This window comes from Lagenorhynchus albirostris, chromosome 6 (genome assembly GCF_949774975.1).
Source record: "Lagenorhynchus albirostris chromosome 6, mLagAlb1.1, whole genome shotgun sequence".
Classification (NCBI taxonomy): domain Eukaryota; kingdom Metazoa; phylum Chordata; class Mammalia; order Artiodactyla; family Delphinidae; genus Lagenorhynchus; species Lagenorhynchus albirostris.
The window spans coordinates 57,968,454-57,981,155 of NC_083100.1; the positions used below are offsets into that span (position 1 = coordinate 57,968,454).

Below are 12,702 nucleotides of genomic sequence, written 5' to 3' on the forward strand. Positions count from 1 at the left end.
AAGCTGGCCTCTCCTACTTAGACACACTCACATCTTCACATCCCTATGTGCTAAACGAGTGTGAACCTTCTTTTTTTGTTTTGAATTTCTGTTAAAAATATAAAGAAGACCATGGAGTTCATTTAGTCCAGCTGGGACTTACAAAAAGTTCAGTGACTTCGTTGGTATCTGTCAGAACCAGGCTTGGTAACCGGGCTGTGTGCCACTCTGCCCCCTCCTCTCTGGGCCTGGTGTGCAAAACACTTCCTCAAACTGTTGCTCGGAGAAGTTGATCGTTTCTTTTGTTTCTTGAAAGGGTAAGGAATGCGGGGCTGTGCTTTTTTGTTTGCATTGTGTTTTCAAATGTTTTCTGTTTATAATTATTGCATGTAAGTCAGGGAACATGTTAGAGTGTACAGAGTTTGGTAGTGTGAGTGTTAACATAGAGTAATTTAAATTTATTATACACTGAAGTGAATGCATTGATGTGCCTTATTGTTACCTGTTTAGAAAGACGTTACGTTAAGGCTAGGGCAGCTATGTAATGAAGACTGAGTTAGGAATTATGATGTGACTGATGCCAGGAGCATAAAAATTTAGAGCGCTGGCCGGATTTAAGAGTTTCCTATGCAACATAAAAAGTTATTTATCCCAATGTTAACTTAAGGAATTTATAGAGTTCTGTATAGAAATCTCTAATGTTTGACTTAAAATGCATTTGAAAATTTTGAGGAGGTGATGAATCTGGAAGATGCTATAAATTAAATATAAGCAGTACTAAATTGGCTAGTGATCAGAGAGGTGTTAGAATATAAACGATACAGAAACTTATTCAAATGATAGCCTTTCAAAATTGCATGTTAACTATAGGTAATATGAGGGGCAGGAGAGTCTAGAGGAAAGACACAGAATTTGAAGTCACGTAGACCTGGGATCAACTCCTATTCTCACCACGTATTAGTTAGGTGACCTTAATCTCTGTGAGCTTTTGTTTCTTTATCTATAAACTGACACCTGCCCTATTGTTTTAACAACTAAACTACATCATACATGTATAGCATTTACTAGTGTAGTGCCATGTAGTTGTCAGTTAATAAATGTAAGCTGACATATTGTTGTTAAGTACCTTGAATATATTCTACTTTTGGCTCTAATGGTGAGAAACTAGGTTACAAATGATAATTCAGGGGACAAATGTATGAATAATCTGTGTATCTAGAGTGAGCTGAATTTGCTTGGATCTACAAATTTTGATAGTGGAAGAGCTGGGTTTATATCTCAATTTTAGCATTTTATGGAAATTGCAGGATTTGCTAAACCTGAACCAGTGACTCAGATCACCCAGTAGTAAGTAAATCCAGCTACTCTTCTTCTCCCGGAGCCTCAGGGCCATGCCAGCTATAACAATCCTTTATGGTGCTTTTTGGATGGAATGTTGATTTAGCTTAGTTAACTGGGGCATTGAGATCATGAGTCTGTGATGTCATCATGATGGTACAAAGGAGGTGGCTGTTTGCCTGACGTCCCTCCAGTTAGAGAACACTCTTACTATTAGTGTGTCCTGACATTCAGTAATTGGAGATTTATTCTTTTGACTTAAGTCTTGGTCCCATATTAAAAACCAGTTATTCATGGAGAAGGAAGTGTAATCAGTCATTTGCACCTTAGTGTAAGTGAGGTAATAAGACCCTTCCCTGTAAGCAGGGTTTGAGGCAGGAAGGAGGAGAGGACAGGGATTACTCAGAGTTTGAGCCCAGGGGTTTAGGTTACCAGGACAGGGGAAGCTAAAAATTGCAGAACGGTGATGCCTATGGTGTGTCCCTAAACCACCTAGTTACAATTTGACCTGAAGCTCACATCGCTTAGGACAGTGGCCTTGGGCCTTTAATGTGTATCACTGTCACATGTTATACTAACGCTGATCTTGGAAAGATGGGGTCTTGGAAGGGAAGGAGGGGAAACTTCTATTTATTGATTACTTTCTGTGCTGGGAATAATGCAAAATACTTATTTAATTCTTAATAATTCTGTAATGTAAGTACTTCTAATCCGTTTTACACATAAGGAAACACACAAATTAGTAGCTTGACCAAGGACACACCACAGCCAATAGGATGTGATTTTAGATTCTGTCTGGCCCTGGTGCCCATGATCCTGTTGTGCTACACATGGTGAAAATGAGAGGCTAACTCAGCACAAATCCAGTATTATTACTAGACAGACAACAGGGTAGTAGGGTCAGTGGTGGATACTTCTTTATTCGAACAACAGCAAATGCATTCCTTTCCAAGGTCACCTATTTCCCCCTTCTTTTCCTTATTCCTCACACGACACCCCTCCCCCCCATTATTTTCCCGGTCCTCTTCTCTGTACTACAGATGGTATGGATGAAGGTGGAAACAGAGAGCGCTGTGGAATCTGCTCCTTCCCCATCTCTTTTTCCAGGCCAGTTAACCCTCATCCAGGCAAACAATACAGAAGTGATACCTATATGGAGGATGGCAAGAGTCAGGTCCAAGACAGGCCAAAGATTCCCAGTCAGAATAAAAAGCTAAATACTGCTGGTGTTTCTAGCTAGAATGACCTCGTGGGACATGTACCCTGCCAGTTCAGACCCCCACCCACTGAAGCCGTTTTCTTCTCTTTTATAGAACCAGAACACAAGGGGGCTCTATCTGTAACACCTCGGGTTTATCTCCTACTCTCATTACAAGGTAGCAGAAAGAGCTGCCAGGCTTTGGGGACAAAAGACAGGGATTCAGACCACAGAATTTCCACTTCCTGACTGGGACCTTGAGCAATTCATTCTGTGAGTGTTTCTTCGTCTATAAAATGTCCATTATACAACACATCTCAGGATATATGACCAAGAAATAGAACAACGATATGAAGTATTGCACATTGTTTCTGGTTTCCTATGCTGATAATCTTTCCTTTTCACCCTGTCCCGACCCTGCTCCCTCAGCTAACATTAGGTGTCATTCTAGGCCTTTTAAAAGATAGGATCTGAACTAGAATTGGGGGAATTTGGTAGAGACCATAATATAAAGGGAAGGGCAGGCATTTCTAGGCATGTTTGTATGTATAAACCAAAAGCAGATTAGTCTACTAGCTCCTTGGACAGGAGCCTATGTCTTATACTACACAGCGTGACCTGCAGCTATACAGCGCCCTGTAATAATATCATTTATTGAGTGCCCACTGTCTTTTCCTCTTTTACATATCATCCCCTCTAAACTGCCCAGTAGTAACCTATAAGTGTTATTGTCCGTAGTATGTACATGAGGTAATAACCAAGGCAACAAACAAATCTCCCAAGGTCAGGATTCAGATTTCAGTGTCTGTGATTTCAAATCTCACTTTTCATTATAACACACTGCCCCCCAATAAAAATAGCTGCCTTCATTTGGTTTTATTTTTACTTATTGAACCTTTATTTGTACAAGCTACTGTGTTAGATTCAGGCTTTATACTAAGATGTATAAGACCCAGTTCTATATAAACAGCTACACAGGCAACTGTGATATGAGGTAGAAGGTGATACATCTCATAATCAATGAACAAGTGAAGGACTCCGATGTTCACAGGTGGATGAGGTCACGTCTAATTGCCGCAAATGGTCAAAGGCATCATGAAGGAGGGCGTGTCTGAATGGAGCCTGAGGGCTGCATTTCCTACTGCAGGTTCTGCGTGGTAAACTTGAGATCTAGATATCTTAGTGCTTGTTACTTTTTCTTACCATCCATTGTTACTCATTGCTTACTGTGTCTTACTATCTATTGCTACTCTTCAATATGAAAGGAGAAGATAACTAGAGAAACCACCTTGAATAGAATCAGACTACCCTCAGACTGCATGGTTTCCTCTCATTTTCTCATTTGAGTGGATATAGCATAGTGTTTAAGAGCCTAACTCCTATCCACCACCTAATGTAACAGCTGTACAATTTTGGGAAGTTAACTTCTGTAGGCCTCAGTTCTTCCAGCTATAAAATGAGGATAGTATATGCCTCACAGACATTTTTCTGTGGAATTAACGGGATTCTGTATGTGAAGTGATTAGCTGGGTGCTTAGAGCATAAGTGCCTAATAATCAATGAACGATAGGCATAATTAATAGATGCTGTATCTATCTAAGTAGATAGATATGGCCAGAAAAAATATAGGAAGTGTGGTATACATTTGTCTGGAACGTCAGAACTTTGATACTGGTTCTGAATTCGAGAGTTAGCAGTTCTGACTTGAGAGCTCCTCAAAATTAATGCAGAAATGCAGCTGCAGTTATGGAAGGCGTAATAGTGACCAAACCCCCAGCCACCTGAGGGGAGCTAAGAAGTTTTTCATCCTAAACCATTGTTTCCTGTCTCCTTAGTGCCCTAGATTGTTGCCCAAGTTGTAATTATTCCAGTATTTCTTGCTTAGGTAGAAAAATTACTCAGGAAAGACAGTATGACTCTGCAGAGCCTGCAGTAGACCTGGCCTCTCAGTGACAAAATGTTCACTTTTACTCAGCCATGAATTTTCTGGATAAATCTACCATGAATATTTTTATGCTTTGGTTGAATTTTAGTTACTACAGCTGAAGGACTGGGGTGATCTATAATAAAGGACCTTGATCAGAAATACTCAGGAAAAAAAAGTCAGTTGGGTTACATGGGTGATTGTTTTCTTTAACTTAGTCACTTTAACATTCAGTGTTAAATGTTGTGGAGAAAAAAATTACTGTTAAATTTGCCTTCAGAATCTGTTTTTTTCTGGGCCCACTGAGAATCAGATAAACTTCACTTTAAGTTATATGTGACTAAAGAGTTGGCTGGCCTTTATATTTTTAGTCATCATTTGACAAACTAAACTAAGTCTAAGCTGAAGAGTAATTTAGGTTAGGCAAGGAAAGTTCTTTCCATCGTATTTCTTCTTGGGAAAAAAGAATTTTTTTGTCTCATACTAATCACTTTAGGATATAAATTTGTGGAAATGAAACATCTGTAGATGTATATATTAACTTTTGACTTCTGTTTTCTTAGAAATGTTTTTAAAAGAATAAACCGTTTTAAAAGTTGGAACTATATACTCAAAATATTTGGGGGTGTTTAGAAAATCAGTCATTCAGTATCATCAATATCTAGCATGGTTTAAGGACCACTTCATGCTCTGATTAAATGAGAATCTGCATTGGGCCCATAACCCCTGTAGATTATGAAATCTGAGATAAAATCTTTGCAATTATCTACGCAAATAGACTGAATTCATTTCAATATAGAGTTTTAGATTCTTTAAATACAGTGTAACCTTAGAATCATAATGGGTTAAACTTAATTACTATAGCATGAGGAAACAGATGGGAGGTGTTTAAGGAACCAATATGAGAAAACTTAAGCTTATATAGCACCTTAGTAAAAAAGTATTGTATAGGTATTGCTCTTAAATGAAGCTGGATTTGAGTCTCTTGCCCTGCACCCGCCTTTCTACATCAGCAAACAAACACCTAAGGTCCAGCAAGCACAGTTACACTACATCTGGGACCTGTGAACATGAGGAATTATTCCCAGCCGGCTTGCACTGTGACCTGGCTTGAAGCTCTTTGAATGAAGAATGTTGAGACTAAGAATGAAAATAGTGGTTGGACCTATTTAAGCATAGATCCACAACAAAACTACTCACGGTAGGAAGTCAGAACTGACCACCCCAGGGTGTTGGCAGCATTATGTACATGCTTCTTGCTCTCCATGAAAATAGAATGATAACTAGTTAAACTCCTTTTCTTTTTCATCAAAATACTTATCAGCTTTTGCTCATCTTTAATAAAATGGGGTTTTAGTTAACTAACCTCAGTCCATATGCACAGAGGTAGATTATAGATCATCCTTTCATAATTTACCTGGCAGTGGTGCATTCTTTTTAAAGCATTCTTTTTAAAACCTACTGTTGTATGTGTTAATTTTCCTTTACTTTTAATAGGTTAAAAAAAAATCCATTTTGTAATGATGCATGACTCATTCAGTGTTCATTGTCTTCCCGCTAATATTTTTTTTCTTGCCTTGAGCCAGCAAGAAAATCTTACATGAGAGGAGGGAGAAACAGACAGTGAGTTGAGGAATACAGTACTTAAATACTGTTGCTTGATTTTCATTGGTTATCTCCTTTCTTAACGGTGACCAGTCTAATCCAGACTTCCTTGTCAAATCCCTCCCCTCCCCCATCCTCTGCCAGGGGCTTCACAGGGTGTCAGTTGCTAGAAACTGACTGCAGGCAGTATGTAGGCATCTTTCATTTAGAATGGACATTAATATATTGACTAGAAAAGAAAGCTTTTAGAAATGTGTCATTTGTCAAAATTGCATGGCTTTTTAAAAAGGATAGAGAAATGCTGAATGTTTTGTATGTTAGCATCGACTCTATTTCTGTTCAGACTCTTAAGTTTTCAGAAGCTTAAATATAGAGCCCTTTAAAAAAAAAAAAGGAAGAAAGAAGAATTTTTCTGGTTAGTCGACCTCTTTTTAAGAAGTGCTTCATCATCCTCCTCCACCTCTCCGTGATGTTTCTCTGCAGCTCTCTGTAGGGTAGGGTTCTATGCTGGCTGGCAGAATGCTCATTTGTTAGCTGAATAGAGTTCATCGACAGACATAGATCAATATAGGTTTTCTTTATTTCCTGTGAATTCCAAAATGCCATCCAAAGAGTCTTGGTCGGGTAGGAAAACTAATAGAGCTACAGTTCACAAATCAAAACAAGAGGGCCGTCAGCAAGATTTATTGATAGCAGCCTTGGGAATGAAACTGGGTTCTCAAAAGTCGTCTGTGACAATCTGGCAACCTCTGAAACTCTTTGCTTATTCGCAGTTGACATCACTTGTTAGAAGAGCAACTCTGAAAGAAAACGAGCAAATTCCAAAATATGAAAAGGTTCACAATTTCAAGGTAAGAATATTTATTTTTAACCTTTTGTTATAAGAAAGGAAATGCACATTTCTTGAAATATACAATATTAAAGTGTGTCTTTTTAAAACTAGGACGACTGGACTAAAATGTTCTTGCTATTCAGGGAATGAAGATGTTTTAAGCAAGATTTTTTTTAAGGAATAGCTTAATAAAGGTGATAGAATCCAACCCCATTTTCTCTGATGCTGATTTAGTATTCTGTTTGATCAGTGTATACTGAGTGGTAAAAGTCTTGACTGATTTTTAAAAGATCTCATCTAATAATGATTTGGGTGTTATATTTATTTGTGATGCAAATATGTCTAACTACCTTCGTGGGATATTTTGTGAGAGGATTAGATCTTATCTCCTTCCGTTTCTGGTAAAAAGCTTTGGCTATAAGAGGCATGTGCTGTTGCCTCTGGATTGAGCAGATGGTGTGCATTTCCCATAGTTTCTGTCTTTTCTCCTCTGCTAATGAATTGACCATGATGAAAGGAGGATGGCTACCATGGGACCATTATGCTGCTGACACTAGCAGCTTCTCTTCACTTTTTGAGTATTTTCTTTCACTCTGTGTGTGTGTGTGTGTAGTTCTTAATTATTGTGTTACTGTGTTTTACCAACTGTACTTCAATCATTTTTCATCAAGATGTGTGTGTGTGTGTGTGTGTTGATTCAAGCTGTGTGTAGATCTTGCCTGTATTTAGTAGCATGATATAAGACCTTGAAGTTCAGTCCTTTGCAACCTAATTCAGAGAACATACAATGTGAGGTTGTGCGTAAGGAGATCCAGTTACACTTCATGGGTAGATGCACTAGCATTTCTATAGTAACTTCCCAATAGTTATACAACTTTATGATGAAGTTCCTGAGACATGAATATTGTTAATGTAGACAAAATGGCATTAGTTTTGATGTTAGCGGGTATCTGTTTTCAAAAGATGATAAAGCTGGAAACCCTGATCTTCCTTTTATTTATTAATTTATTCAACATTTATTCAGCAGATAGAATGCACCAGGCTCTGTAGTAAGACATTTCATTCCAAATTTGCAATTTATCCTGATTTTTAACACTAGCATTAATTTTACTCAGATGCTAAATACCCAGCCCCCAATATGCTCTGCTTTTTCCATAGTGAAAAAGATTTTTATGAACTTCCGATTATTTGAGGATAAAGGATACATTCCAAAATGTATGGGCTGTGTAAAGATTGCTAATATTTCAAGGTAAACCAAATAGAGTTTTCTTTTCCCTCTCTAAACATATTATTAAAGACTTGATCTTTCAACCAGTATCTTTGATGTAAAATGAAATTGAGACCATTCAGTGTGTGCATCCAGTCTCAACCACCTCTTCCATTTATGGACCTAAACAGTCCATGCGGTACTAGTCCTCAGTGTCTTCTTGCATGATATACAACCTGGTCTAACAGGATTTTTATCAGGAAAATGACCCCAAATACATCCTTTTGCAAATATCAAGTTATGTGCATGTTCGGACTCAAAAATAGCCATTTAGGTTCCTAAGCAGGAAACTGCAAACTTTTTAGAAATGGCTGAGATTTTAAAATATATCCCTCCGGTATGTTAAGCAGGAACAGATTGACCTATTAGGGATGCCATTTTAGTGCTCAGTTCATTGTACATGCTTTCTGTCAATATTGATAAAAAGCAAAGGGTAGAGCTGTTCAAGGATTTGCATAAACAAACACATTCTCTAATTTTTTTTGGTTGTGTCTTCCAGTAATTTCTCAATTTTAATTTAACACATGGCTTTCATGAGCAAATTTTGTATAACCAGAAAGTACTGACTATGGGACCAATTGTGACTCATAGCTTGGTACCCACGCTGTTTTAAAGATACTTTTTTTTTTTTTTTTAAAAGAGGCATGTGAAACAGTAGAAGCCTGCTTCCTTCTCTGGAGCTAAGATATTAAAACGAGCTTGGGCTCACTGTTTAAAAAAAAGTAAAATATTTATGCTCAGGAAGAGCTCATGTTGGACAGTGAATTGCATTACATTTTTTTTTAGAGTTGCTAATAAGGTCAAAAGTCTTTGACTCTCAAAACGATTTGACTCTTTCCATTGAAATTACTCTTTGTTTCTTAAAAACTGTTTCTGTGGGGTGGCATTATAAAAAAGAGAAGGAGGGGTCATACTTGACTTCCGGGCACATCCCTAAAAGAATTCAGACTCTGTGGCAGGAGCAGTGCTTTCCCACACAAATGCTCACTTAGAAGGTCACTGCCTGTGATATGTAAGTATGTCCAGTTCAGAGATTTATTGTAGGAAAAATCTGGAGCATTTACAAAATGATAGTTGTTCACGTGGCCTTGCCATTGACTATTTTCTATGTTGGAGAAAGTGTACTCTGCCTAACCACCAACCCACTCACCAAACTCATTTCAATGTGGTTTTCTTTTTTGCCTCTTGAGCTGCCTTGTTATATAACGTTGCTCTGTGGTGTCGAACAGCTGTCAAGTCTCATTTCAGAAGGTGAAACCATGAGTGTCATATACCTTTGGTGAAAGCATTCACCAAGGTGAAATCCAAAAAAAATCAACTGGGCCTAACTCCAGACTCCAGGCAGGTGTTTGTTTTTTGTTGTTTTTGTTTGTTTTTAATAGAAGGAGGAAAAAAACCCAGGAAGTCTTCCCATTTTGCTGTGTTATATAACACAGTCTTTTTTTCCCCCCCTATTGTTACTTACAAGGATTTGATAAAGCATCTATCACAAGAAAGATAGTTGTTTCTCTCAGGGAGGTCATCATTTTAAAAATAAATGTACCACATCCTTTAAAAATGATTACCCTGTAAGTTGTCAATGTAACTTAGAGTAAAAGTAATTTTAACTGTCTCCTGGATCAACCTCTCATTTTAAGAACTGCCCCATCCTAACACAACAGAGAGAGTGAGCACACAAGTGCTAATTTCTTAAACCAACTTAAAAACTAAACCAACTTAAAAACTAAGCAAAACAAGACAACCTCTGCCATTAAAAGTCAGACACAGACACCCCACCAACAGTGATTGCATCCTACATCTGAGGCTCTCCAGATAGGATGATAACTAAGAACCAGCCCTTGCCCTGAGGAACTTGCTTGCTATTTGTATGACCTTGGGCAGACTGCTTCATCTCTCTGAACCTCTGGTTCTGCATCAGAAAAACTGAATTCCTGGTATGTGTAGGTACTTGGTACCCACTGTTCTTGTTATTACAAATTATTGTAATTGATAACAATTATTATCTTGTTATTACAAATTACCCCTAAGTGGATTTCTGAATCCATGTCAAGACTGTTTCTTGCCCAGTAGCAGAGAGCATGATGCAGTTGAGAACCCTGGCATGACTGTGGTGCTAAAGAAAGCTCTTGCTGCTTTCTTAGCTCCCAGGCACAGTTAGATGTTATGTAAGAGCAGTGCATTTTCACGCACCACAGAATACAGTGAAATCCTCTGTATTTCTTTTACTCCCTTCAAATTATTCAGTGTTCCATTTGGTATGTTTAATTCAAACAGCTCTATAAAACAAAATCAAGATTACATATAATATAATAATAATAGAAACCTGGCTACTTAGGCAAATTAAATAAGTAAAAGACATGAATTATAGACACTTTATTTTTTTAATTTTTATTTTATATTGGAGTATAGTTGATTAACAACAATGTTGTATTAGTTTCAGGTGTACAGCAAAGTGATTCAGTTATATTGCATACATATATTTTACATGTATCTATTCTTTTTCAAATTCTTTTCCCATTTAGGTTATTACAGAGTATTCAGCAGAGTTCCCTGTGCTATACAGTCGGTCCTTGTTGGTTATCTGTTTTAAATACAGCAGTGTACATGTCAATCCCAAACTGCCAATCTGTCCCTCCCCAACACCCCACACCCGTAAACATAAGTTCGTTCTCTAAGTCTGTGAGTCTGTTTCTGTCTTGTAAATAAGTTCATCTGTATCCTTTTTTTTAGATTCCACATATAAATATCATATGATATTTGTCTTTTTCTGTCTGACTTACTTCACTTAGTATGATAATCTCCAGGTCCATCCATGCTGCTGCAAATGGCATTATTTCATTCTTTTTAATGGCTGAGTAATATTCCATTGCATATATGTACCACATCTTCTTTATCCATTCACCTGTTGATGGACATTTAGGTTGCTTCCATGTCTTGGCTATTGTAAACAGTGCTGCAATGAGCATTGGGGTGCATGTATCCTTTCAAACCACGTTTTTCTCCAGATACATGCCCAGGAGTGGGATTGTAGGATTATATGGTAGTTCTATTTTTAGTTTTTTAAGGAACCTCCATACTGGCCTCCATAGTGGCTATACCAATGTAAATTGCCACCAACAGTGTAGGAGGGTTCCCTTTTCTCCACACCCTCTCCAGCACTTATTGTTGATAGACTTTTTGATGATGGCCATTCTGAATGGTGTGAGGTGATATCTCATTGTAGTTTTGATTTGCATTTCTCTAATAATTAGTGATGTTGAGCATCTCTTCATGTGTCTCTTGGCCATCTGTATGTCTTCACTGGAGAAAGGTCTATTTAGGTCTTCTGCCCATTTTTTTGATTGGGTTGTTTGTTTTTTTGATATTGAGCCGCATGAGCTGTTTTTAAATTTTGGAGATTAATCCCTTGTCGGTCACATCATTTGCAAATATTTTCTCCCATTCTGTAGGTTCTCTTTTTGTTTTGTTTATGGTTTCCTTTACTGTGCAAAAGCTTTTGAGTTTAATTAGGTCCCATTTGTTTATTTTTGTTTTTATTTCCATTACTCTATAAGACAGATCAAAAAAGATATTGCTGCAATTTATGTCAGAGACTGTTCTGCCTGTATTTTCCTCTAAGTGTTTTATAGTATCTGGTCTTAAATTTATGTCTTTAATCCATTTTGAGTTTATTTTTGTGTATGTGTATGGTGTTGAAGAATGTTCTAATTTCATTTTCTTACATGTAGCTGTCCAGTTTTCCCAGCACCATTTATTGAAGAGACTGTCTTTTCTCCATTGTATAATATTGCCTCCTTTGTTGAAGATTAATTAACCATAGGTGCATGGGTTTATGTCTGGGCTTTCTGTCCTGTTCCATTGAGCTATATTTCTATTTTTGTGCCAGTACCATACTCTTTTGATGACTGTAGCTTTGTAGTATAGTCTGAAGTCAGGGAGCCTGATTCCTCCAGCTCTGTTTTTCTTTCTCAAGATTGCTTTGGCTATTCGGGGTCTTTTGTGTTTCCATACAAATTAAAAACTTTTTTGTTCTAGTTCTGTAAAAACTGCCATTGGTAATTTGATAGGGATTGCACTGAATCTGTAGATTGCCATGGGTAATATACTTATTTTGATAATGTTGATTCTTCCATTCCAAGAACATGGTATATCTTTCCATCTGTTTGCGTCATCTTCAGTTTCTTTCATCAACATCTTACAGTTTTTGGAGTTACAGATCTTTTGCCTCCCTAGGTAGATTTATACCTTGATATTCTTTTTGATGCGATGGTAAATGGGATTGTTTATTTCTCTTTTTGATGTTTCCTTTTCAGTGTATAGAAGTGCAACAGATTTCTGTGTATTTATTTTGTATCCTGCAACTTTAGTGAATTCATTGATGAGCCTAAGTAGCTTTCTAGTAGCATCTTTAGGATTTTCTATGTATAGTATCATGTTGTCTGCAAACAGTGACAGTTTTACTTCTTTTACAGTTTGGATTCCCTTTCTTTTTCTTCTCTGATTGCTGTGGCTAGGACTTCCAAAACTATGTTGAATAAAAGTGGTGAGAGTGGACATCC

At 37.4% G+C, this 12,702-nt stretch overlaps 1 protein-coding gene across 3 annotated transcripts in view; it reads left to right on the forward strand.

The window, feature by feature from the left end:
* Positions 1-12,702, forward strand: part of CHN1 (chimerin 1) — a 177,302-nt gene that overhangs the window by 119,156 nt on the left and 45,444 nt on the right. For all 3 annotated transcript variants that reach the window (XM_060152609.1, XM_060152610.1, XM_060152611.1), the window contains one exon: positions 6,818-6,895. In XM_060152609.1, coding sequence (XP_060008592.1) covers positions 6,818-6,895 — 78 coding nt within the window. The remainder of the gene's footprint in view (positions 1-6,817; positions 6,896-12,702) is intronic.